This window comes from Salvelinus sp. IW2-2015, linkage group LG21 (genome assembly GCF_002910315.2).
Source record: "Salvelinus sp. IW2-2015 linkage group LG21, ASM291031v2, whole genome shotgun sequence".
NCBI lineage: Eukaryota > Metazoa > Chordata > Actinopteri > Salmoniformes > Salmonidae > Salvelinus > Salvelinus sp. IW2-2015.
In genome coordinates, this window is record NC_036861.1 from 4,706,091 (window position 1) to 4,733,359 (window position 27,269).

The 27,269-nt window shown below is 42.9% G+C and overlaps 2 protein-coding genes across 10 annotated transcripts in view; one reads left to right on the plus strand and one right to left on the minus strand.

Moving 5' to 3' along the window:
• Positions 1 to 10,931, plus strand: part of LOC111982289 (kinesin-like protein KIF16B) — a 32,229-nt gene extending 21,298 nt beyond the window's left edge. For 2 of the 8 annotated variants that reach the window (XM_024013840.2, XM_024013844.2), the window contains 7 exons: positions 392 to 497; positions 707 to 754; positions 1,072 to 1,119; positions 6,693 to 6,815; positions 6,990 to 7,079; positions 7,184 to 7,267; positions 8,454 to 10,931. In XM_024013840.2, the coding sequence (XP_023869608.1) occupies positions 392 to 497; positions 707 to 754; positions 1,072 to 1,119; positions 6,693 to 6,815; positions 6,990 to 7,079; positions 7,184 to 7,267; positions 8,454 to 8,624 (670 nt within the window). In that variant the 3' untranslated portion in view covers positions 8,625 to 10,931. Of the gene's footprint in view, positions 1 to 391; positions 498 to 706; positions 755 to 1,071; positions 1,120 to 1,780; positions 3,872 to 6,689; positions 6,816 to 6,989; positions 7,080 to 7,183; positions 7,268 to 8,453 lie in introns of those variants that run through there. The other 6 variants (XM_070433825.1, XM_070433826.1, XM_024013838.2 and 3 more) reach the window with 5 other exon arrangements.
• Positions 10,932 to 17,745: 6,814 nt separating this feature from the next.
• Positions 17,746 to 25,074, minus strand: ndufaf5 (NADH:ubiquinone oxidoreductase complex assembly factor 5). Of its 2 annotated transcripts, none has more exons than XM_024013869.2 (11): positions 24,617 to 25,069; positions 24,475 to 24,515; positions 24,275 to 24,338; positions 24,024 to 24,071; positions 23,727 to 23,830; positions 23,559 to 23,598; positions 23,172 to 23,369; positions 22,943 to 23,003; positions 22,680 to 22,763; positions 18,296 to 18,378; positions 17,746 to 18,208 (listed from the first exon to the last, which is right to left on the minus strand). In XM_024013869.2, exons 1-11 carry the CDS (start codon positions 24,941 to 24,943, stop codon positions 18,122 to 18,124), a joined length of 1,137 nt encoding a protein of 378 aa, XP_023869637.1. In that variant the 5' UTR covers positions 24,944 to 25,069; the 3' UTR covers positions 17,746 to 18,121. The 2 variants fall into 2 exon arrangements, 1 of the variants encoding a protein (XP_023869637.1); XR_011473772.1 differs by having other exon boundaries at positions 18,192 to 18,208; positions 18,296 to 21,172; positions 24,617 to 25,074.
• Between the last annotated feature and the right edge of the window lie 2,195 nt (positions 25,075 to 27,269).

Here is a 27,269-nt window from a genome sequence, read left to right on the forward strand (position 1 = left end):
GTAATCATGATTCTAACATTTATTGGATTACTTATCTAATCAAAAGATTTTTTTGTATTTTTTTGTATTTTTTTTATTTAATTTTTTGGAACATTTCTTCCACTTTGACGTTTTGTGTAGATCGTTGACAAATCAATTTTAATCTCACTTTGTAACACAACAAAATGTGGAGAAAGTAAATGTGTGTGTGAATACTTTCGAAAGGCACTGTATGTGTCATCCTATGTAATATTCACAATGATAGCCAGAAACAGCACAGGCAAATTTGTTGTAGGTGGTGGAGAATGATGAAATGTAGATGATCATAATAAAGATGCTTTCTTTTTTGACAGTAAGGTTGACCTGGCCATTGCAGATTGAGTATCTAATACGTTTCCTTATCCGTTGACAGGATCAATGCATACATTGAGGAGGAGGTTAAGAGAAGGTTACAGAAGCTGAACCTCTTCAATGGTGACAAAAACATTGAGCTCTCGCTTTCATCTGAATCTCTGCAGGTAAGCATCACAGTGATACATTGTTTTGTTTGCCTGGCAATATTAAGATGGGGATATTTCTCAATCTCAAGAATAGATTCTTGATGTTCAAACTCATAAAGTCTTAGTTACTGTAGCCTCCCATACAATGGGAGCATAATAAAGAAACCCCAATTTGGAAATTGTGGCTTTGAAAAATAGCAATTATATGAAGTTCTTCAATCCTACAGGAGGACGAAGAAGTTAATGAATCTAGCTCTGTTAGATTAACAGATGAGGTAAGCCCAGGTCCTCGACACAGGGTATACAGAATGGACTATAATCTGCATGCATTTCTGAAAATTCTCTAAAGAGGTTACATGGACCAATCAAGTGGGGTCTTTTCCCAACCTTTCTCAAATGTTTTTGTATGTGGATGATGTTTTGCCTGGTTTGCTCTTTTTTTTCCCAATATGAGAGGAACTCTTGCTTGCCTAATGGCAAAGTTGTCCATTTACCACGCATATCAGTTTTGGTTTGAAATGAATTTGACATTGCAATGTATCTTTTAGGAATTGATTGTCATTGCTTAGAAGTGTGGTCTTGTTCATTACAGAATGATAAGCTGCAAAACCGTGTCAACCCTAGGAAATTGAAATATGAGGTAAGGCTTGAGTTTTTTTATGTTGGTGATGAAGAAACTAATCAGACATTTTGAAACAATAATTTAACTTGACTGGCAATCATTCTGAATCTTCACTAACCACCACACCAACTATGAAAAAATGCACGCCGTTTGTAAAAGGCGCTTTAGGGAACATCCTGCTTCACAGGAATCCCAAATTTGTATCTGATAAACGTAGAAGATTCCTAAACCGAGAACTTAAGACCTTTTATAAAGAAATTGCAAAAACATAAGAATATAAAAGAAGCAGGAAATTGGATAAAATACTCAATTGGCTAAAGGAAACCAGTCACTGACAGAGGAGGCCGACTTAAGTGTAGAACATGATAAGGAGAAATGTCCAACCAAACAGGGTTGATATCTGGTTTTGTAAGCAAAAAGGAAAGGTCAAAATTGCATGGAAGCCTGGGATGTGTAATTTTGTATTCATGCTGCATAACAATCATCAGTCTCTTTTAATTGCCTTTTGAATTGTAATCTTGCTCATCTGGATTCTTTTCCAATCACAACTGGATTTTTACACTTGGTGGAGGAAGAACTTAATTTACTGGGGTGAGAAGGAATACATGAAAGACTATAATTCAGAGCTGTGATCTCTGGTTTGAAGTTGTAGTCATGGAATCCCCCCTTGTCCACACAGAAAGACTCCATGCCCTTGCTGTGGCGTAGCTTCCTGTGTGTCCCAGAACGTGAGACGAGCACTCACCTAGATGGGGCTACAACAAGTTCAGAAGAAGAAGGCGGCAAAGACCGCTCTGAGTTAGATCAAATTGGCAATCCAGAAAGGGAAACCAAAGTCTTGGCAGAAAATGATAGAATGCCTTATAAAGAGGGTGAAAAAGCAAAATGGTGGCAGGTGGAAGTGAAGGGGAAGGTTGACCAAGCTGAGAGCGAGAAGAGTAGCTGTGATTTTAAAACCAAGGACTGGGGATTTAGGTCTACAAACACCATAGTCGGTGAGGATGGAAATAACAGCCAATGTAGGCCAGATGAGGAAGATGACAAGACGAAAAGTCTGTCATATTATCAGTCCAGAGAAACCAGAACAGAAAACCCACTGTTGCTCTCACAGTTTGACTCTTTGGAAGGAACCAAAGACCAAGTTCAGAACACAAGCAAGACAAGTAACGACACTGTAACCGTGATAAATTCTGAAGTCCCCATACTGAGACCAAGTTCAAAGAGACAAATCTCCATCGAGGGCTACTTTGGTCTCAACAAGATCCCTAAAGAGTCTGTAAATGGGCAGGTGCAGAGGAATCTGAGAACTTCAGAACCGGATCTATTAACCAACGAACTGGGAGCCAAACAGAGTTACGTCCTTGGATACTTGGCAGGCAAGCTGTCTGGAGTTTACAACGACGCTGGACGATATCTGCAGAGTACACGGGATATCATTCGGCAGGTTCAAGCAGGAGAGACTTCAGCATTGACTAGTACATTCTCTCAGTACATGACCATAGTTACAAAACATCTTCCACTTGCTCAGAAAAAGCAGCTTGAACCTTCAATGAAACCCGACTCGAGGCAGAATAAAGTTCATTTTGCCAATTTGACAGGCAATTGCCTTTTCAATGTACCCGAGAAAGGTAATGTGTCTGCAATTCCGGACATTTCATTATGGCCTAAAGGCTCTATGACTACATACAAAGACGGGGAGCCTGTAATTTATTGTCAGACGCTCGTGCAGTTTCCCATATGCCTTTTGGAATTACAGTCTCTTCCGCTTCAGAAGATGCTCTATTGTTTGTGCTGTGTGATGCCCAAAATCGCTACCATTTCCCACCACCTTTTGGGTATCTACTGGCTAAGCGTTGCCAATTGCAAACAGCCTACACCACAACCAAGTTGCTTACTGTTATCTGAAACCGACATCTATGCAGTCTCCGCTGGTACTGGTTTAGGTAACAACCAACCTTTGGCAGTTTTTCAGCACTTCAGTCTCTTGCACATCAAAGAGATCCAAGTGAGCTTTGCTGGGCAGCATGTACGACTCCTCGGCTCCACTAAAGACACCATCTTGGTCATCTTCACCCACAGCAAAGAGCTTACCCAGGAGCTATGCTGTACCTTGCTGAAGATCCTTGCCCCGGCAGAGGTTCAGGAAGGCCCAGGAGCCCACCCCTTGCTTCGTGGAGACCTCTCGCGCCTCTCTCTGGACTGGAGGTCCCACGTTCCAGACCTCCTGCTGGATAGTGGCCTCTGTGTTACCTCACGCTTTAAGAGGATCATGGCTGACCTGCTCTATATCCTGCACGGCAACATGGAAGGACCCAACAAGCCCTCCTTGGCTAACATACACCTTCTTCTATACACTTCCATCAAGGTGGAAAACTATTCCACCTCGCGCCAAGTTGTCCTTCGCCAGTTCTTTCTCACCGACACTCACATAGGCCTGGTGCAAGAGGATGCTGTGTTCCACCCGGAACCTCGAGGCTCAACTCTGGTTCCCATCCAACCCCAGTTTCAGGGAGTGGAGCTGCGCAGACGCTCAGACATCCGATGTGTGCTTGTGAGACACAMRGATKGATGTATGGTGCTTGACATCGRATTCTCCYRGACTCACAYAGGGCAGATTGAGACCAAAAGAAAGACSAGGAAAGGCMTAGSCATTGTCCCTCTACCTTCTGATTGCAGGCCCCCAGCTGATTCCTGGAAATTAACTTTCAGCTCTACCTCGGATGCAGCAATCCTAATCAATCATCTGTCAACCTGATTTAAGGCTGTGCTTCCAGGTTCATTACAAATGGATGTAAACTGATGAAAGTATGTAATCAATAGGAAAAAGAAGAGTTAACGTGCCACTTGCTAGGCCTGGAAGCGTAATGACTGTGCCGTCGCGCTGAACTCTCTTTGTTTTCTTTCAGTATTGCACTTGAGCAAGAAAGCCATGGTTGAGTTGGCTAGCTAGCGACATTCAGTATTGTCAGCCAACTGCATTTCTGAGTATAGTAATCAGATAGCTAGCTGATAACATCAGGGTTTGCAATACTAAAAGAGTTGAGCAACATTGTAGTAAAGATTTCACTTGTAAATCTTATTTTTGTTTGAGCATGATGGTACCTCTCTACCACTTCCAATGTGTATTTAAGTTTAAATGATTTGTTTGATTAGTTGAAAATCATATTCCAAAGAAACATTATTCTTGTAACATGGTAACCATGCCTTTTGTAATTGTCAATGTTGTCCATAATGTCAGAACATTTTATTGAAACTTCTACAGGATCCTCATTGAATATTGTGTTATAAGAAAATTATTCATATTATATTATATTATATACTACTGCTCGAAAAAAATAAAGGGAACACTAAAAAAACACATCCCAGATCTGAATGAATGAATCTTATTAAATACTTTTTTCTTTTACATAGTTGAATGTGCTGACAAACAAAATCATACAAAAATTATCAATGGAAATCAAATTTATCAACATGGAGGTCTGGATTTGGAGTCACACTCAAAATTAAAGTGGAACCACACTACAGGCTTGATCCAACTTTGATGTAATGTCTTAAAACAAGTCAAAATGAGGCTCAGTAGTGTGTGTGGCTCTCCACGTGCCTGTATGACATCCTACAACGCCTGGGCATGCTCCGATGAGGTGGCGGATGGTCTCCTGAGGGATCTCCTCCCAGACCTGGACTAAAGCATCCGCCAACTCCTGGACAGTCTGTGGTGCAACGTGGCGTTGGTGATGGAGCGAGACATAGATGTCCCAGATGTGCTCAATTGGATACACGGTCTGGGGAACGGGCGGGCCAGTCCATAGCATCAATGCTTCCTCTTGCGGAACTGCTGAACTCCAGCCATATGAGGTCTAGCATTGTCTTGCATTAGGAGGAACCCAGGGCCAACGCCCACGCATATGGTCCACAGAGGGGTCTGAGGATCTCATCTCGGTATAATGGCAGTCAGGCTACCTCTGGCGAGCACATGGAGGACTGTGCGGCCCCCCAAGAAATGCCACCCCACACCATGACTGACCCACCGCCAAACCGGTCATGCTGGAGGATGTTGCAGGCAGCAGAACGTTCTCCACGGCGTCTCCAGACTCTGTCACGTGTCACATGTGCTCATGTGGACCTGCTTTCATCTGTGAAGAGCACAGGGCGCCAGTGGCGAATTTGCCCAATCTTGGTGTTCTCTGGCAAATGCCAAACGTCCCACGCACGGTGTTGGGCTGTAAAGCACAACCCCCACCTGTGGATTCGGGCCCCTTCATACCACCTCATGGAAGTCTGTTTCTGACCGTTTGAGACAGACGCATGCACATTTGTGGCCTGCTGGATGTCATTTTGCAGGGCTCTGGCAGTGCTCCTCCTTGCACAAAGGCGGAGGTAGCGGTCCTGCTGCTGGGTTGTTGCCCTCTTACGGCCTCCTCCACGTCTCCTGATGTACTGGCCTGTCTCCTGGTAGCGCCTCCATGCTCTGGACACTACGCTGACAGACACAGCAAACCTTCTTGCCACAGCTCGCAATGATGTGCCATCCTGGATGAGCTGCACTACCTGAGCCACTTGTGTGGGTTGTAGACTCCGTCTCATGCTACCACTAGAGTGAAAGCACCGCCAGCATTCAAAAGTGACCAAAACATCAGCGAGGAAGCATAGGAACTGAGAAGTGGTCTGTGGTCACCACCTGCAGAACCACTCCTTTATTGGGGGTGTCTTGCTAATTGCCTATAATTTCCACCTGTTGTCTATTCCATTTGCACAACAGCATGTGAAATTTATTGTCAATCAGCGTTGCTTCTTAAGTGGACAGTTTGATTTCACAGAAGTGTGATTGACCTGGAGTTACATTGTGTTGTTTAAGTGTTCCCTTTATTTTTTTGAGCAGTGTATTATATTCATAAATATCCATATTATAAATATAGATCAAATACTAAAATGTAAAGGTCTAACTCCAATGGCTGCTATTGATTTTAAAGTATTTTATAGTATATTTTAATGCTTCTCTTCTTAACATACTGTGGTGGTACACCTTAATCAAATCCTAGTCAATCGTTAATTGTCACTTTTAAGAACAATTTTACTCACGAACCTAATTTGTTTTGTATTGGTGTAGTTAATTAATTGGATATTTTGTAGATTTTCTATCCTACTACAGGGAATAGGGTGATCTTTTGTTTAGTCAGCTTAGCTCTCCCTCTCTGTTCTTACATGAACCCTCACATCAATCATTTATGGCCGGTAAAATTGTTTTCTTCAATCTGTTTGTGTACATGTTTATGCATATTCATCATATGGTAATGTGCAATATGATTTTGAGGAATATGTATGAGTAGTAACATGACGAATGTCTGAAGAATAATATGACTTGGGACTATGATCACTGCAATAATGTTAATAAAAGATGGTTAATTGTTTAAACAGAAAATAAAGATAGGCTTACACAGAACACTTTGTGTTGCGTGGTTGTATCTAGCTGTTCTGTTTCGTACCTAGTCACTGTTGTCATATAAATAAGACTACACCTTCCTGTCCATGTTTCTCTCTCTGTCTCTCTCTCTCCCATTTTTCTTTCATTCCACCCATGTCTTTCCCAGCAGCGATTTGTCTCTGTCCCTCTTGGGACCAACTCCGACTGCCTAAAGGACCCCGTTAAAATTAGCATCCCTCGCTACGTTCTCAGAGGGCAAGGGAAAGATGAGCACTTTGAGTTTGAAATTAAGGTAAGCTTCTCTTGTTAATTTGTTAAGTATCTTTGTTAAGCAGCTCTCAAGGTCCAGCATCATTGCTTTTGCTGTCTCTGGTCTTGTACACACGGCCGACAGGTCCATATCCATTCTCCATTTTGAGTTAGTTGTATCAGTCTTGTACTCAGTATTATTTTCCTCTCTCTTTAGATCACTGTAATGGACGAAACGTGGACGGTCTTCAGGAGATACAGCCGCTTTCGGGAAATGCACAAAACTCTCAAGATGAAATTCCCCGAGGTAAAAGACTTTGAACTAGGAATTACCACATACTACACATCCTCTCCTATTGTAGATAATAGTAATATAATTGGTACAATCTTAACGACCTCCTTCCATACCAGCTTGCAGCTTTAGAATTCCCTCCCAAGAAACTCTTTGGAAACCGAGATGAGAGAATGGTTGCTGAACGGCAGAGTCACTTGGAGGTGAGTGCTGGCATTGACACATACTATTGCGTTTCTTAAAAGTAGTATAATTTAAGTTGTAATGATTGACGGGGTTATCGAAATCTGTCGGTGACGAAAGTCTGAAGGTTTGTCATTCTCATCCATCAGTTCAGAGATCTATTTGTTCCTTGTCATACATTTAAAGCAGTAGTCGCCAAACTGTGGATCGCAAGGCATTCCTAGTCGATCACCAAACATTTCTGTAGAAAAGCCAATGATAAAGCTTTACGCTTCAATTTTTTTTTGTATTAGTCTTGCGCTGTTGGTTCATCTACCGCAGATGCACTGCAGGGCAGGGTAGGCAAAGTGTTCTCATTTTGAACCATTTAATTTGTCTATCCTGCGGACCAAGAGAGCTAAATCAAGTGTGCCTACTGCGCTGGCCAATCGGATAGCTCAAATCACTGTGCCTACAGCTTCAACGACCCCACAGCAAAGTTTGATACTTGCCTACGTGAGATTTCATAACTTTTAAAACCCTGACCAAAGCGAGACTGTCAAAGATACAGCTGCTGTGTTTGATTGAGATCATGTTTAAGGCTATATTCAGCACTGTTTTTATTTAACACTTTTACAAAACAAAAAAAAGCGCTTCTCCATACTTCTACTCGCGCTACAACCAGCACTGCAACTGCAATGAATCATTAGCCAATTGTATCGATAGGCCTGCCTTTTGATTATTTGCAGCTCGTCGTTTTTTATTTTGTTTATATCGACCATTTCTATGGTCATAAGAACATGAATTTGTGCATGAGGCAGAAATAATGTAGTGCGACTTGAGTTTCGCCATTAGGTGGAAGGCTGTCCCCTCTCTCTGATCAGTCTTACCGGAGGAAAGGAGAGCGCAGGGAACTTGAGAGGCAGACCCTCTGCTGCTCTCTCCCTCCGCTGAGACTGACCATCAGATGCAGGTACCATCAGTATAGTAAAATACAAAAGTTACTTAGTTGCAAGTTATTCAATTCGTACTCAGCTGTGCCTTGCAAGTGATACAACAACTGATCTATTTTGTTATCAAAGCTCAAGTTTTGAAATATAATATAGTCTGAGAAGGCCAAGCATAGCCAATATGTTGTGATCATGTATTAGTGCACAAACCTCATTCCTACAGAAATGTTTTTATTAGGTTAATGTTGCATATGCTTACATTTTTTTGCTCCTCCAGAAATATCTGAAAAACTTCTTCAGGGTTATGATGTCGCCATCCTCGGGCTCTCCACTCCGCACTGATTCAGACTCTGAGGGTGGTCTGCAGCTGTCCAAGCACGCCATCTGTGACTTCTCCCCGTTCTTTAAGAAGGGCGTCTTTGACTACAGCAGCCATGGAACTGGTTGAAAACATTTTGGATGAGGACGGGTTGGAGCTAGTCTGGCCCTAGATATTTTTGTGCTGTTTTGCCATTTCCTACAGTCATTGGAGTTGACAAGACAGCGCCAGCAGATCTGTGACCAGGCTACGATGGAGCAGCTTTAATCCCAAAATCAAAGTGTGCGGTGCCTTCCCAGGTCGCAGTCTAGATATTGACCTCAGTACAACCAAGTTCAGGGGCACTAAGGAACAGATATCTAACTTACTATTCACCTTACTACTTTTTCTTCTTCTAGCTCTCCTGCTTTCCTACTCACTCTCTTCCTTTCCTACTCACTCTCCTTCCTTTCCTACTCACTCTCCTTCCTTTCCTACTCACTCTCCTTCCTTTCCTACTCACTCTCCTTCCTTTCCTACTCACTCTCCTTCCTTTCCTACTCACTCTCCTTCCTTTCCTACTCACTCTCTTCCTTTCCTACTCACTCTCTTCCTTTCCTACTCACTTTCCTTCCTTTCAGGTTAGGCCAGTACATTTGGAAATTGACCTTTTTTATGAGGACCAAACGCATGAGGAATAGTCTTATCTTATAAGTCGAGTAAGTCATGTAATGACAACAGGTGTAGAATATGTGATATTACAGTGACACAAAATGGTTCTTAAGCGGGCCTTGCAGAAAGGCAATGCAACCGCTGCCAATCTAGGAGACATTGCAAAGTCCTGGCATTAATGACTTGCTAAGTCATCTACTCTGCTCTCTTCCTGTTCACCATAGTTTACTCAGAAATAATGTTCTGAAGGGAGGCTTTACAACAAAATACTTTTTATGCAGCTATAATTTCGATGGCAACTCTAGTGTCTACCATTTCTGGTGATATACAATTGAGACTGACATGTGCTGTATCTATGGGAACTGACCATGAAGGCATTACTCTTCACTACCTGTAGTGTTGATAAGGGTGGGCTGTTTCTGTATTGTATGGGTCATGGCTTCTCAAACTTGCTTAAAGTGGGATGTTCAGTATTTTATGACTTAATGTTAGATGGTTACTCATCCTAAAAGTAGACTAACCCAACCATGGGTTACATTTCTTCTAGCCCATAGATTACTTTCTTGGTTAGAAACCAAAAAACGGAACTTCCCCTTTTAATGTTGATATCATGTCTCATTATTGTACAATGTATCAGTTGAAAATAGTCTGAGGAGAGGTACTTTTGAGTGCAATAACAAGGACTCATGATCACTCCCAATTTTCAGAGAAATGTTACATTTAGTCGTTATGGTGAGCTGTCGAAGTGATAAAAGGCTTTGACTTCACCTTTAATGGTAGCTACTACAGTTTTAAAAAAAAGTCAAGCTGATGTCACATATGGCATTTGTGCAGGTTGAATCATATTATTCAGGATTGAGAGAATAATTGTTGAACGAAACGTGGCACATCTCTCCAGACTTCACCTTTCAACACTTAATTGGGTATTTTTTGGGCCTAGGCAGTTGGTGTGCCTACTGGTCCTGAAAGCTGTTGCTAACAGTGTTGCTCTCCATGTTTCTAATTGGGTAATAGAATTACGCTTTTGTTGACCGCATGTCTTCCAAGTTTCACACGTAATACAATCACGGCTGCTGATTTCAACACTTGACAAAACACTTTCATAACTGGACATACTGTAGGTGCTAATACTTGTGGTGTGGATGTCAAACAGTTTACTTGGGGTTAGACTTACTATGTCTTTGTAAATCTGTAACAAAATATAATTATTTCTTAAATAAGTAATGAGGTGGTACAAATATACTACAGTTTCACATTAAATGTAGCATAGTGCAAGATCTTTAATCACTCCCCTTGTAAAGCATATTGTATACATATAATGTATATTGGAATGTTTATGTGCATAGTTTTCTACATGAAGTGCTTGTACACACGCAATGTAAACTATTGACATTGAATGTCATAAAAGGGATTGTATATTATAACTGCTATAACTGATTTAGCTTTCAAAGGCTTTGATATCGTAATGATGTAAGAGGAGGACCAGTTTGCTTTACTGGTGTCCATTTTGAGACTCCAAGTTGAGGGATTGAAAGTCAGTCATATGTAAGTACTGTAGTAGAAACTTTTTTTTTTGTTTTTATATAATTTTTTAGAACTGGAATATAATTAGGATTATATTGATTTTCATAACTAACAGCTCATTTGTGTATTTATGTCCTGTAAAAACACTTGGCGATCTGCAAAATAATGTACAGCAAGAAACTGATTAGTTGTACCGTTGTATTGAAGTTGTAACTGACACATTTACAAAATCGATACATTTGATAAAACTCCTGCAAAATATTTTGCTGCGGCATTGTGTGTTTATAACATGGATGCAACTCATAAAAAAATAGGGACAGTTTATGACCTCTTGAATATCTTACAGGAGTAATATACTTACTGGTGTAATACACAGCAAGCATATCAAACTATTTCTTTTTTATTAAAAAAAAAAAATTATTCCAACTTTATTTAACCAGGTAGGCCAGTTGAGAACAAGTTCTCATTTACAACTGCGACCTGGCCAAGATAAAGCAGTGCAACACAAACACAGAATTACACATGGAATAAACAAACATACAGTCAAAAACACAATATACAGTGTGTGCAAATGAGGTAAGATTAGGGAGGTAAAGGCAATAAATAGGCCGTAGTGGCGAAGTAATTACAATTTAGCAATAAACACTGGAGTGATAGATGTGCAGAAAATGAATGTGCAAGTAGAGATACTGGAGTGCAAAGGAGCAAAAATGGGCTATGTGCAGTGATCTGGGAGATATGAGTCTACCGCTTCAGTGATTTTTGCAATTTATTCCAGTCATTGGCAGCAGAGAACTGGAAGGAAAGGTGGCCAAAGTAGGAAAGGGCTTTGGGGTGACCAGTGAACTATACTTGCTGGAGCGTGTGCTACGGGTGGGTGCTGCTATGGTGACCAGTGAGCTGAGATAAGGTGGGGCTTTACCTAGCAAAGACTTATAGATGACCTGGAGCCAGTGGGTTTGGCGACGAATATGAAGCAAGGGCCAGTCAACGAGAGCATACAGGTCGCAGTGGTGGGTAGTATATGGGGCTTTGGTGATAAAACATATGGCACTGTGATAGACTGCATCCAATTTGCTGAGTAGAATGTGGGAGGCTATTTTATAAATGACATCGTCGAGGATCGGTAGGATAGTCAGTTTTACGAGGGTATGCTTGGCAGCGTGAGTGAAGGAGGCTTTGTTTGCGAAATAGGAAGCCGATTCTAGATTTGATTTTGGATTGGAGATGCTTAATGTGAGTCTGGAAGGAGAGTTTACAGTTCAACCAGACACCTAGGTATTTGTAGTTGTCCACATATTCTAAGTCAGAACCGTCCAGAGTGTAGTGATGCTGGATGGATGGGCAGGTGCAGGCAGCGATCGGTTGAAGAGCATGCAGTTAGTTTTACTAGCATTTAAGAGCAGTTGGAGGCCACGGAAGGAGAGTTGTATGTCATTGAAGCTCGTTTGGAGGTTAGTTAACACAGTGTCCAAAGAAAGGCCAGATGTATACAGAATGAATCACCAGCAGCAAGAGCGACAAGAGTCGGCCCGAGAATTGAACCCTGTGGTACCCCCATAGACTGCCAGAGGTCCGGACAACAGGCCCTCCGATTTGACACACTGAACTCTATCTGAGAAGTAGTTGGTGAACCAGGCGAGGCAGTCATTTGAGAAACCAAGGCTGTTGAGTCTGCCGATAAGAATGTGGTGATTGACAGAGTTGAAAGCCTTGGCCAGGTCGTTGAAGACAGCTGCACAATCCTGTCTTTTATCAATGGCGGTTATGATATCGTTTAGGACCTTGAGCGTGGCTGAGGTGCACCCATGACCAGCTCGGAAACCAGATTGCATAGCAGAGAAGGTACGGTGGGATTCGAAATGGTCGGTAATCTGTTAACTTGGCTTTCGAAGACCTTAGAAAGGCAGGGTAGGATAGATATAGGTCTGTAACAGTTTGGGTCTAGAGTGTCTCCCCCTTTTGAAGAGGGGATGACCGCAGCAGCTTTCCAATCTTTGAGGATGTCAGACGATACGAAAGAGGTTGAACAGGCTAGTAATAAGGGTTGCAACAATTGCGGCGGATAATTTTAGAAAGCGAGGGTCCAGATTGTCTAGCCCAGCTGATTTGTACGGGTCCAGATTTTGCAACTCTTTCAGAACATCAGCTATCTAGATTTGGGTGAAGGAGAAAAGGGGGAGGCTTGGGCAAGTTGCTGTGGGGGGTGCAGGGCTGTTGACCGGGGTTGGCGTAGTCAGGTGGAAAGCATGGCCAGCCTTAAGAGATGCTTATTGAAATTCTCAATTATCGTGGATTTATCGGTGGTGACAGTGTTTCCGCGCCTCAGTGCAGTTGGCAGCTGGGAGGAGGTGCTCTTATTCTCCATGGACTTTACAGTGTCCCAGAACTTTGAGTTTGTGCTACAGGATGCAAATTTCTGTTTGAAAAAGCTAGCCTTTGCTTTCCTAACTGCCTGTGTATATTGGTTCCTAACTTCTCTGAAAAGTTGCATATCGCGGACGCTATTCGATCCTAATGCAGTACGCCACAGGATGTTTTTGTGCTGGTCACTGGTAGTCAGGTCTGGAGTGAAGGGCGATATCTGTTCCTGGTTCAACATTTTTTGAATGGGGCATGTTTATTTAAGATGTTGAGGAAAACACTTTTTTAAAGAATAACCAGGTATCCTCTACTGACGGAATGAGGTCAATATCCTTCCAGGATACCTGGGCCAGGTCGATTAGAAAGGCCTGCTCGCTGAAGTGTTTTATGTAGCGTTTGACAGTGATGAGGGGTGGTCGTTTGACCGCAGACCCATTACGGACGCAGGCAATAAGGCAGTGATTGCTGAGATCCTGGTTGAAGACAGGAGAGGTGTATTTAGAGGGCAGGTTGGTCAGGATGATATCTATGAGGGTGCCCGTGTTTACAGATTTGGGGTTGTACCTGGTAGGTTCATTGATAATTTGTGTGAGATTGAGGGCATCTAGCTTAGATTGTAGGACGGTCGGGGTATTAAGCATGTCCCAGTTTAGGTCACCTAACAGTACGAGCTCTGAAGATAGATGGGGGGCAATCAATTCACATATGGTGTCCAGGGCACAGCTGGGGGCAGAAGGTGGTTATAACAAGCGGCAACGGTGAGAGACTTGTTTATGGAAAGGTGGATTTTTAGAAGTAGAAGCTCGATTTGTTTGGGCACAGACCTGGATGGTATGACAGAGCTCTGCAGGCTGTCTCTGAAGTAGATTGCAACTCTGCTCCCTTTGGCAGTTCTATCTTTTTGGAAGATGTTATAGTTAGGGTTGGAAATTTCAGGATTTTTGGTGGCCTTCCTAAACCATGATTCAGACACGGTTAGGACATCCGGGTTGGCAGTGAGTAAAACAAACTTAGGGAGGAGGCTTCTAATGTTAACATGCGTGAAACCAAGGCTTTTACAGTTACAGAAGTCAACAAATGAGCGCCTGGGGAATGGGAGTGGAGCGAGGCGCTGCAGGGCCTGGATTAACCTCTACATCACCAGAGGAGGAGGAGGAGTAGGATAAGGGTATGGCTAAAGGCTATAAGAACTGGTCTAGTGCGTTCGGAACAGGTTTCTGGGCGCAGAAGAATAGATTCAAGGCATAATGTACAGACAAGGATGTGAATACAGTGGAGGTAAACCTAGGCATTGAGTGATGATGAGAGGTTTTGTCTCTAGAGACCTCATTTAGACCAGGTGAGGTCACCGCATGTGTGGGAGGTGAAACAATTCTTGCATAACTCATGTTCAAATGGGTGTAATCTTAAATACTTAGAATGTGAATTACAGTGCATTCGGAAAGTATTCAGACCCCTTGACCTTTTTTCTACATTTTGTTACAGCTGTATTCTAAAATGTATTAAATCGTTTTTTCCCCCTAATCAATCTACCCCATAATGACGAAGCAAAACTAGGTTTAGAAATGTATTCAAAATACAAAACTGAAATATCACATTTTACTTCCCAGAATAGGCAATGCAGAAATACCCAAGGACAAGAAAGTTTAGATTTTTTTTTAAACTAGATGATTACCTCTTGGATTACTTTGAGATTCACAAAGGATGTTGGCAAAAAAAAATATTGGCACCTTTTGTTTTCTCAATGCCATTCAATTCAGCGTTGAAAAAAGTTGCAAGTTTGTTCCACCTGAGCGAGTCTGGCCACAAGTCAGAGACGACCATGACACACCATATGCGTTTGATGGATCCTTTTTGTCTTTAATGCCTCAATCTAAAAAAAAATATATTGGCACCCATTTTCAGTACTCCAGCACCCTACCATTGCGAGGATAACGACACTGATCCTTTCTCTAAAATGTTTAATGAGACTGGAGAACACATTGGGAGGGATCTTAGACCCTTCATGCATAAAGAATCTTTCCAGATCCTTGGTATCATTTGTCTGTGCCAATGGACTGCCCTCTTCAATTCAAACCAGTGGTTCCCAAACTTTTTATAGTCCCGTACCCCTTCAAACATTCAACCTCCAGCTGCGTACCCCCTCTAGCACCGGGGTCAGCGCACTCTCAAATGTTGTTTTTTGCCATCATTGTAAGCCTGCCACACACACACTATACAATACATTTATTAAACATAAGAATGAGTGAGTGTTTTTGTCACAACCTCTTATAGGACCAGGGCACAAATGATAATATAATAATCAATCATTTTGCTCTTTTATTTAGCCATCTTACATGTAAAACCTTATTTGTTCATCAGAAATTGTGAATAACTCGCCACAGGTTGAGAAGGGTGTGCTTGAAAGGATGAACATACCTCTGCAATGTTGTGTTGGAGAGAGTCTCAGTCTTAAATCATTTCCCACACACAGTCTGTGCCTGTATTTAGTTTTCATGCAAGTGAGGGCCGAGAATCCACTCTCGCATAGGTACGTGGTTGCAAAGGGCATCAGTGTCTTAACAGCGCGATTTGCCAAGGCAAGAAACTGAACGCAGCCCTATCGCGAAATCTGGCAGTGGCTTCTGATTCAATTCAATTTTCACAGAACCGCTTGTTGCAATTTCGATGAAGCGCTCTTGTTCAGATATCGGGAAGTGAACTGGAGGCAGGCCATGAAAGGGATAACGAATCCAGTTGTTTGTGTCGTCCGTTTCGGGGAAAGTAGTTGCGCACCCAGCTCACTCCGGTGCACTATTTGACATTTTCCGTCAGCTTGAGTTCATTTGCACACAAAAAATCATACAATGATGGAAATACCTGTGTGTTGTCCTTGTTAATGCAGACAGAAAAGAGCTCCAACTTGTTAATCATAGCCTCAATTTTGTCCCGCACATTGAATATAGTTGCGGAGAGTCCCCGTAATCCTAGATTCAGATCATTCAGGCGAGGAAAGAACATCACCCAGATAGGCCAGTCATGTGAGAAACTTGTTATTGTGCAAGCGGTCAGACAAGTGAAAAATTATGGTCATTAAAGAAAACTTTAAGCTCGTCTCTCAATTCAAAACAACGTGTCAATACTTTGCCCCTTGATAACCAGCTCACTTCTGTATGTTGTAAAAGCGTTACATGGTCACTGCCCATATCATAATGCAGAAAATACGAGTTCAAGGGCCTTGCTTTAACAAACCATTTTCACTAGTGTCCAACACGTCTTTCAAGCTGTCAGGCATTCCCATGGCAGCAAGAGCCTCTCGGTGGATGCTGCAGTGTACCCAAGTGGCATTGGGAGCAACTGCTTGCATGCGCGTTACTACTCCACTATGTCTCCATGTCATAGCTTTTGCACCATCAGTACAGACACCAACACATCTTGGCCACCAAAGTCCATTTGATGTCACAAAGCTTTCCAGTACTTTAAAAATATCCTCTCATGTTGTCCTGGTGCCTTAGACCGCTGCACCACTCGGGAGCCAAATAATTAACATCCAATCACATTAATCGTTACTCTCTTGCGGGAAACCTTCACTCTTGCGCAGACATTTAGAAACAAAACATGACAATTTGAAAAATAAGCCACAGGAGTTTGAGCGATAATAAAGACAACTTTTGAGTAGTAAGACATGTATAAAAGCAACAGATACCATTAATAAGAAAGGGCTAGAAGCGTCTTATGTGGTGAGCTACCGAGTGGCTAGGACAGGCAAGCCCCATACTATTGTGGAGGACTTCATTCTTCCTACTAACGCGGATATGGCTGGGACAATGCTGGGGGGGAAAAAAATGGCTTCATCAAACAACACTTTCACAACGCATCAGTGACATGGCAGGAGATGTTTTGAAACAATTACTGCTTCGCATACAAGCCAGTGAATTATATGGATGAGTCAGACGTGGCGGCGGGCCTGGCACAGCTCCTGGTATATGTACGTTACATTTATCGCTCTTATCCAGAGCGACTTACAAATAGCACAAAATAATGAGGCTATATACAGGGGGTACCAGTACCCGAGTCAGTGTGCTGGGGTACAGGTTAGTCGAGGTAATTTGTACATGTAGGTAGGGGTAAAGTGACTATGCATAGATAATAAACAGCGAGTAGCAGCAGTGTGAAAACAAAGTGGGGGAGTCGTCAATGTAAATAGTCTGGGTGGCCATTTTGATTAATTGTTCAGCAGTCTTATGGCTTGGGGGTAGAAGCTGTTAAGGAGCCTTTTGGACCTAGACTTGGCGCTCCAGTACCGCTTGCCCTGCGGTAGCAGAGAGAACAGTCTATGACTTGTAACTGGAGTCTTTGACAATTTTTTGTTCCTTAATCTGACACTGCCTAGTATATAGGTCCTGGATGGCAGGAAGCTTGGCCCCAGTGATGTACGCACTACCCTCTGTAGCGCCTTAAGGTTGGCTGCCCAGCAGTTGCCATAAAAGGCTGTGATGCAACGGGTGAGGATGCTCTCGCTGGTCCAAATACCAATGCCGTTTATCAAACTCCAGGTGGTGCTATGGTCAGATGACATGAAAATAGAGCTCTTTGACCACGCACACCAGTGGTGGGTTTGGCATTTGAGTCCAATATGTTCATATTTTGAATTCCACTTCTGACAAACAGCATTACCTTCAGATGTAAACACAGTATAAACAGTATACATACAGTTCGTCATCAGACAAAGTGGAGATTTATATATCATTGCATTTATTTTAGGAACACGAAGCATGGTAAGACAGGAACACAAACACTAAATAATAAATGTATTGTAGAAATGTATGCATTTGCTCTTAACTGGTGAGAAACTAATTATCTGTCATACAGCATGTATATCAGTCACTGTTAAAACACACAGTGTTGTAGCCTTTCTCAATCACTGTCTGGCTTACACTGAATCTGTGTTGATAGTATCAGTGAAAAAGTGACATCTGACTGATGTCACTGAGTGGACATCTCTTGGGAACCAGTCACCGATCTACTTTAGTAGTTCGCCAATACTTTCATTGGGGAACTCACCCCATACTTATTTCTTTATACAATGGCTGCAGATATATTTTTTCCTACGACTTGTCTTTAGTTGATGGCTGGCCGATCTTCGAGAGGTCCCCGAACGACACGTTCGCAGAGCCTCTTTTCGCTGGTTTCGCCTGCCAAGAACAAAACAGCATTCAACATCTTCACCATTTGTCATTGACATTATATTTCTGCAAATGTGATTTGCGAAGATCACACACCTGGGAGTCATGAGGCTTCCAACCAATCATGTAGAGGATCTCAAATGTTGCAGGAACAGACCCATTCTCACTCCCATACATCTCTGAGGGAAATCAATCAAATACAGTATCGGCATCTGAAGCAGGGGTCAGGCTGGTTAACAACCGGTACTGGAGAGCTGCTGGTTGTGCATGATTTTGTTCCAAGCCTGCGCTTAACACACCCGATTCATCTGCTCATCGAGATGTGTTGAATCAGGTGTGTTTGTGCTGGGCTGGAGCAAAACCCTACACCCAGTAGCTTTCCAGGACCAGAGTTGGTGATCACTTCTCTAAAGCAGAAGTTTGATCAGTTACTTCTGCTTAGGGACGTATAAAAATGTACAGAATGGGTACCTAGAGGAAAATGGGGGAAGGTCATGCCTTTTCAAATTGTCAAGGGGAGGGTTTAGTATTATTTTTTTTACTAGTCCAAGGGAGGGTAATGTAATTGATGAAATGTCTATTTCTCAGTGGCTTATTAGGCTATATATCGATGTGTGCCCGATGCCACCCCTCATCTGATTCTCTGCTGGGTGCGCAATATCAAGTGCGCCTACAGGCTATTTAGTACGGTCTCAATCAAATAATCCATAGCCTATAGGCTACGAAGAGCATGCTCGAAAAGCACAGAAACCGATAGCTGCCGGGATGGTGTATATAAAAGGAGGACCGGAGGTCAACTTTGATAACTCTATAATTGACTTTATTAAAAATAAAATTCTTGCCCATAATGTAGGCCTATTTATCAGAGTTATCGACCTCACAATAAGCCAGGTACGAGTAACTTACATCGTGGTGCTGAAATTTGAAGCAGCAGCCGGGGCACTATTAATCGGAAATGGACAGCTCATGGTGATGAAAATAAGCAAATTCGAGTAGGCATAATTCATTTCAACGTCTTCATTTTATTTACACTTCACTACCAGGGCTTTGTGTTGGAGCCTATTTATTCCTACTTAAGAAATAAGAGGGCGGCCTACCTGTTTTGACGGACAAAATTAGGCTACTGGCTGCTATATCTATAGATGTGTTGGTCAATTCCTCCACCCATCCGTGCTCTCAAATAGCCTACCTCTGTGTCAGTGAAGGGCTGTTAAGTTAACTGGAGAGCCTTACAGTTGTGGGCGGAGCAGTTGCCGTACCAGGCGGTGATACAGCCTGACAGGATGCTCTCGATTGTGCATCTGTAAAAGTTTGAGGGTTTTCGGTGACAAGCCAAATTTCTTCAGCCTCCAACTGTCCCGTCAATGTGGTAGGGGGGTGCTCCCTCTGCTGTTTCCTGAAGTCCACGATCATCTCCTTTTGTTTTGTTGCGTGTGAGGTTATTTTCCTGACACCACACCCCGAGGGCCCTCACCTACTCCCTGTAGGCCGTCTCGTTGTTGTTGATAATCAAGCCTACCACTAATGTCATCTGCAAACTTGAGTTGGTTTGAGTTTGAGGCGTGCGCACGCAGTCATGGGTGAACAGGGAGTACAGGAAGTACAGGAGAGGGCTAAGAACGCACCCTTGTGGGGCCCCAGTGTTGTGGCTCAGCGGGGTGGAGATGTTGTTTCCTACCTTCACCACCTGGGGGTGACCCAGGGTCTTGAGCTTAATGACGAGTTTGGAGGGTACTATGATGTCAAATGCTGAGCTGTAATCGATGAACAGCATTCTTACATAGGTATTCCTCTTGTCCAGATGGGTTAGGGCAGTGTGCAGTGTGATTGCATTGTCTGTGGACCTATTGGGGCGGTAAGCAAATTGGAGTGGGTCTAGGGTGGAGGTGATATGATCCTTGACTAGTCAAAGCACTTCATGATGACGGAAGTGAGTGCTACAGGGCGATAGTCGTTTAGCTCAATTACCTTAGGTTTCTTGGGAACAGGAACAATGGTGGCCCTCTTGAAGCATGTGGGAACAGCAGACTTGGATAGGGATTGATTGAATATGTCCATAAACACACCAGCCAGCTGGTCTGCGCATGCTCTGAGGATGTAGCTAGGGATGCCGTCTGGGCCTGCAACCTTGCGAGGGTTAACACGTTTAAACAATTCTCACGTTGGCCGCGGTGAAGGAGAGCCCGCAGGTTCTGGTAGCGGGCTGTGCCAGTGGCACTGTATTGTCCTCAAAGCCAGCAAAGAAGTTGTTTAATTTGTCCGGGAGCAAGACGTCCATGTCCGCGACGTGGCTAGTTTTGTTTTTGTAATCCGTGATTGACTGTGGACCCTGCCACATACGTCTCGTGTCTGAGCCGTTGAATTGCGACTCTACTTTGTCTCTATACTGACGCTTGTTTGATTGCCTTGCGGAGGGAATAGCTACACTGTTTGTATTCGGTCATGTTTCCGGTCGCCTTGCCATGATTTAAAGCAGTGGATTGCGCTTTCAGTTTTGCGCGAATGCTGCTATCAATCCACGGTTTCTGGTTGGGGAAGGTTTTAATAGTCACCGTGGGTACATCCCAGATGCACTTGCTCATAAACTCGCTCACTGAATCAGCGTATGCAGTCGTGGCCAAACGTTTTGAGAATGACAAATATTAATTTTCACAAAGTCTGCTGCCTCAGTTTGTATGATGGCAATTTGCATATACTCCAGAATGTTATGAAGAGTGATCAGATGAAGTCCCTCTTTGCCATGCAAATGAACTAAATCCCTAAAAAACATTTCCACTGCATTTCAGCCCATGCCACAAAAGGACCAGCTGACATCATGTCAGTGATTCTCTCGTTAACACAGGTGTGAATGTTGAACGAGGACAAGGCTGGAGATCACTCTGTCATGCTGATTGAGTTTGAATAACAGACTGGAATCTTCAAAAGGAGGGTGGTGCTTGGAATCATTGTTCTTCCTCTGTCAACCATGGTTACCTGCAAGGAAACACGTGCAGTCATCATTGCTTTGCACAAAAAGAGCTTCACAGGCAAGCATATTGCTGCCAGTAAGATTGCACCTAAATCAACCATTTATCTGATCATCAAGAACTTCAAGGAGAGCGGTTCAATTGTTGTGAAGGCTTCAGGGCGCCCAAGAAAGTCCAGCAAGCGCCAGGACCGTCTCCTAAGGTTGCTTCAGCTGCGGGATCGGAGCACCACCAGTACAGAGCTTGCTCAGGAATGAAAGCAGTTAGGTGTGAATGCATCTGCACGCACAGTGAGGCAAATACTTTGAGGATGGCCTGGTGTCAAGGAGGGCAGCAAAGAAGCCACTTCTCTCCAGGAAAAACATAATGGACAGACTGATATTCTGTGAAAGGTACAGGGATGGGACTGGTGAGGACTGGGGTAAAATCATTTTCTCTGATGAATCCTCTTTCCGATTGTTTGGGGCATCCGGAAAAAAGCTTGTCCGGAGAAGACAAGGTGAGCGCTACCATCAGTTCTGTGTCATGCCAACAGTAAAGCATCCTGAGACCATTCATGTGTAGGGTTGCTTCTCAGCCAAGGGAGTGGGCTCACTCACAGTTTTGCCTAAGAACACAGCCATGAATAAAGAATGGTACCAACACATCCTCCAAGAGCAACTTCTCCCAACCATTCAGGAACAGTTTTGTGACGAACAATGCCTTTTCCAGCATGATGGAGCACCTTGCCATAAGGCAAAAATGATAACTAAGTGGCTCGGGGAACAAAACATCAATATTTTGGGTCCATGGCCAGGAAACTCCCCAGACCTTAATCCCTTTGAGAACTTGTGGTCAATCCTCGAGGCGGGTGGACAAACAAAAACCCACAAATTCTGACAAACTCCAAGCATTGATTATGCAAGAATGGGCTGCCGACAGTCAGGATGTGGTCCAGAAGTTAATTGACAGCATGCCAGGGCGGATTGCAGAGGTCTTGAAAAAGAAGGGTCAACACTGCAAATTCTTTGCATCAACTTCATGTAATTGTCAATAAAAGCCTTTGACACTTATGAAATGCTTGTAATTATACTTCAGTAATCCATAGTAACATCTGACAAAAATATCTAAAGACACTGAAGCAGCAAACTTTGTGGAAATTAATATTTGTGTCATTCTTCAAACTTTTGGCCACGACTGTACATCAATGTTGTTGTCTGAGGCTATCCGGAACATATCCCAGTCCTCGTGATCGAAGCAATCTTGAAGCGTGGAATCCGATTGGTTGGACCAGCGTTGAACAGACCTAAGCACGGGCGTTTCCTGTTTTAGTTTCTGTCTATAGGCTGGGAGCAACAAAATGGAATCATGGTCAGATTTGCCGAAAGGAGGGCGAGGGAGGGCTTTGTATGCACTGCGGAAGTTAGAGTAGCAATGATCCAGAATGCTGCCAGCCTGGAACAGTATGTATGGATGATAATAATGGTATAAGATGGTTTCATTTCAAGTATGTATTTATCTACTATGTAGCTCACCTTGGTAGATTGCAGCTGCAGCTAAAATGGTGTCTCTGTGCAACATGGACTTCCTGTTCCAAGCGCAGTTGCTCTCCCCCATACCTGGAGAGTTGAGACAACGGTGAAAACTCAGCATTCAGGCGCTAAACATTATTTAACTGCCTGTCCTATGAGACAATTACCTATGAGAAGATGAATAGAAACAATTCAACTATAAAAACTCAGTATGAACAAAAAGCACAGATCTACAACAGTATAACTGCGGTATACAGTAGGCCTACCTTGCAGGTCACTCATGACCTCAAGTATCCCAGGATAGTGCACTTGAATTTCGTCAATGTCCTACAGAAAAACAAAATGTAATAAATCGCTTGCCTCAAACACAAAAATTGGGGCATCATTATAATTTCTAGCTAATCGCTAGATTCACAGCTAGGACCACAGAATTAAATAGAACACTCACATTAGCCTATATTGTATATCTATGGCTAGGGACACCCAAGGCCTCACCACTGTCAGCATACTGAAGCCTGCCTGGCCCAGCAAGTTGCCCAGGTCTGTGACGGCCGTGTAGGGGGACACGTGGGGGGAGAACCCCCCTTCCCGCTCGAGCTCAGCCAGCTGCAGGGCGCAGCGCAGCTCATACAGGGTCTCCCCGCCCACCATGGCCCCAATGAACGCCCCGTCTGGCTTCAGGACCTGGTTGATCTTTGGGACGGGAGCGGGATTATAATGACAGCACAGTGATACAGACTGAAGAACCAGGATTGTTGTAATCCTGAATCCTATGCGTAAATATGATGTTTTAAGAAGGTAACGTGTTTGGAAAAACAGCCCGGCAAAAGGCAATAGACAAAGTACTGATGTAAAAAATTATAATATGAGGCTGTCAGTTACCTGTCTCAAGGCTCCAGGGAGATCATTGATCCAGTGTAGGCTAAACAGGAGAAACATACAGTACGAATTTATTTTGTGTTGCAAGCAAGCCATTCAAAACCCTGGGGAATATGACTTGGATGGCTCAAATCGAATATTATGTCAGAAACATCTACAGGGCCAAATCACCTCAAGCTGCTGACCACCAGATCAAATGTGTTTTCTTTAAAGGGTAGAAACTCTTCATCGGCCATGACACAGTGGGTAGGGATCTCACTTTCTCTTGTGTTTCTCTGAGGAGCGAGAAGAGTGTTAGATCATCCAGAAAAAAAACCTCCATAACATGCCTCTGATTTTACAGAATATTCCATCAATCTATTGATGTGGTCTCTGCTCATAAATACAATCATTCCACTTAGGCTATGGGTGTTCCAACAGAATTACATATTATAATTCCTATTAGTAATTTAATTGGATATAACTCACCAAAGACTTTTCTGAGATGTCAGTTAAAAAGAGCTGCTCAACTACTTCCTGAAAATGGAAGCACAATTCAATATTCAGAAAGCCATACATCTTGTGAGTTGATGTTTTCCCTACCTTAAAAAGGGGCAATCTACATCCATTTTGGATTTATAAATGTATGATATGTACCCATTGACTCTTGAAACGGGTGGGGAATGCTGTTATTGTTTAAAATGCTCCCCGCCTCTTTATGAACAACCATTGAAGGCTACCTTGTGCAAATGCTCAGCAATGTGACTTTTCCCACAGCCAATGTCCAAAGCCAAAGGAAATGTCCTGTGAAAATAAGTTCAAAATGTCAGCAAAATACACACCCTCACATGCACAAATATAAACTTTTAATTTCAACAGTGCCACGAATGTGACAATTTTCATACACTACGTCTATGCATCACAACTTCTGTTGCCTTACCTTGTAATGTCATAGACCCGGTCTGCAACTCTGCTTCCAACCTGCAAATGAATACGAACAGTACCAGAATACATACATTTCCTTGGATAAAAGAGAGCTAGGACGGGACAAACTATCTCATACAAATACAGCTACAGTATACCTCGTCTCTCAGATAGTCATATTTGTCACCGTCTTGTAGCGATGCAGCCCATTTCTTCTGTCTCCTCTTCATAGTCCTGTCAAATACATTCATTGTACCTCCAGCCCTGCCCGACAACTGCCTCTGAATTTCAGTCCCTTGTGAACACCGAATTTTAGGAGACAACTCTCTCACCGGTGGAAACATTGAATGAGCTGTCATGACATTTCTTTGCGAATGAGCTGCATCATGTTGGTGAGGGACCAGCAATCTAACGCTGCCTATTTTCAAGACTCTCCGGCAGACACAACTACCATTGAGAAAACGACTACCTATTGCATTGTTCATTTTTACAAATTGTTTACCGACTAACGCGCTAATAAGTAGCAAACCATTGCATAACAAATTAATTTTTGGTGTGTTCTTCCAGTCATCCACATTGAATGACCTCGACACAGTGGACAAACATAAAACATGGAACTGTTTTGTCCTTCGTTGATAAAAAATGTGGAACTGGATTTCAGTCTGTCCGCTTCTTCTTGTTGTAAAGGCTAATGCATATAGTGCGGATTTCATTTTAAAGCTCAAATGATACATTTATATTGGTAAATGTATGTATTGAATTTGAATACATGATGTATTGAATATGGACTGAATTGTGGTTTTGTACTGCCTGGCATGCCTTATGTATTGAATATGGACTGAACTGTGGTTTTGTACTGCCTGGCTTGCCGTATGCAAAAAGGGGCGGGACAAGAAAAAGGTCACGAAAGTGGTGCATGCTGGGAGAACACGTGGGTAGCGGTACAATTTCTTCCGAAAAGTTGTTTTTGTAAGTCTCTATTCACCAAAATACGTTTGCACGCGTTATCTCTGCCAATTATTTCTCAGTTTACACTTTGAATTGTGTTCTTTATGCTAACTGCAGCTCTTGGAATGGCCCTCAAGTGTTGTTTACATGTTTGACTCATGTATCTAACGTGTTGGCTTGCTTGCTAACCCATGCAATAAAACACTCACTTGTTTGAGTAGTATGCGCCCAGGGCAATATTGCACATTGGTGCAGTGTACCTACTACTACTACTAATAGAGAGTAGGAATTAGCTTATGTCCCGAGTGGCGCAGCGGTTTTAGGCACTGCATCTCAGTGCAAGTGGCGTCACTACAGTCCCTGTAGTGCACATAAACAATGATAGATGCCTCTAGTGGCCAAAGGTCATTTTTAGCATGGGAAGCGCCGTTGAGGGCTTCCACCATTTTAATGTCGTCAACTGGGTGGGACTTCCAACTTCATTGGCTGATCCCTCCTGATGATCCGGTTTGAGGCATGTCCAACTGGGTCATCAGAAGGGATCAGCCAATTGTGAAGAAGAAAATTGACTATTTTAAAGTTGAGATGGCCTCAATGGGGTGGCAGGTAGCTTAGTGGTTAGAGCATTGGGACAATAACCGTAAAGGTTGCTGGACCAAATCCCCGAGCTGACAAGGTAAAAATATTTTGTGCTTTTGAACAAGGCAGTTAACCCACTGTTCCCAGGAAGGCCATTATTGTAAATAAAAATGTGTTCTTAACTGACTAGTCTAGTTAAATAAAACATGTTACAATGGTGCTGTCACAGATGCTATAATGTAGGGCGTTCACTTGCTGCTGTACAATGTAGAGAAAAACGAGGCAATTCAAGAGGGTGCTACGAAATTATTGTCGAAATGTGGTTTTCTTTGCACTGTGTCATTATAAATTACATAGAATGTATCATGGCACCTGCTCGGCCTCCGACTGCAAGGCACTACAGAGGGTAGTGCGTATGGCCCAGTACATCACTGGGGCCAAGCTTCCTGCCATCCAGGACCTCTGTACCAGGTGGTGTCAGACGAAGGCCTTAAAAATTGCCAGACTCCAGCCATCCTAGTCATAGACAGTTCTCTCTGCTACCGTACGGGAAGCGGTACTAGAGCGCCAAGTTTAGGTCCAAAAGGCTTCTTAACAGCTTCTGCACCCCAAGCCATAAGACTCCCGAACAGCTAATCAAATGGCTACCCGGACTATTTGCCTTGTCCCCCCACCCCCATTTATTATGCATGCATAGTCACTTTACCTCTACCTACATGTACATATTCTTTCAATTACCTCGACTAACCAATGCCCCCGCACATTGACTCTGTACCGGTTGTCCCTGTATATAGACTTGCCACTTATTTTATTGTTGCTCTTTAATTCATTTTTATTTGTTATTACTTTTTTACTTCAGTTTATTATAGTAAATACTTTTGCACATGTTTTTCTTAACCGCATTGTTGATTAAGGGCTTGTAAGCATTTCACTGTAAGGTCTACCTACACCTGTTGTATTCGGCGCACGTGACAAATAACATTTGATTAGATTAGATTGTTTGCTACAATATTATAACCTTAATATACTTGTGTTGATCAAATAAGAAAGTTAATTTGCTGTGACCATTGCCAGTTTAGACTGTGCCACGCTTGGTTGTATCTCTGCCATATTTGGTGTTGTGAGGAGGTACTATTTGCAGGTATTTCCACTGGTTGGACAAATCAAAATCAACTTGATACATTTTCATCCTCCAGATCCTTGGCTTTCATTGTCTATAACCAAGATCAATCTTTGTTGAGAGGGGCTGTTTCTATGGCGATTTAAAGGTAAAGACTCAGAAAT

Excerpts from the sequence above, each read along its gene's own strand:
- ndufaf5 (XM_024013869.2), bottom strand. The coding sequence starts at position 24,943 with ATGAACAATGCAATAGGTAGTCGTTTTCTCAATGGTAGTTGTGTCTGC. Across the intron at positions 24,072-24,274 it reads TTGCTGAGCATTTGCACAAG|GAAGTAGTTGAGCAGCTCTT; the intron begins GTAGCCTTCAAT and ends TTCCATTTTCAG. Across the intron at positions 18,209-18,295 it reads GGAAGCCTCATGACTCCCAG|GCGAAACCAGCGAAAAGAGG; the intron begins GTGTGTGATCTT and ends TGTTCTTGGCAG.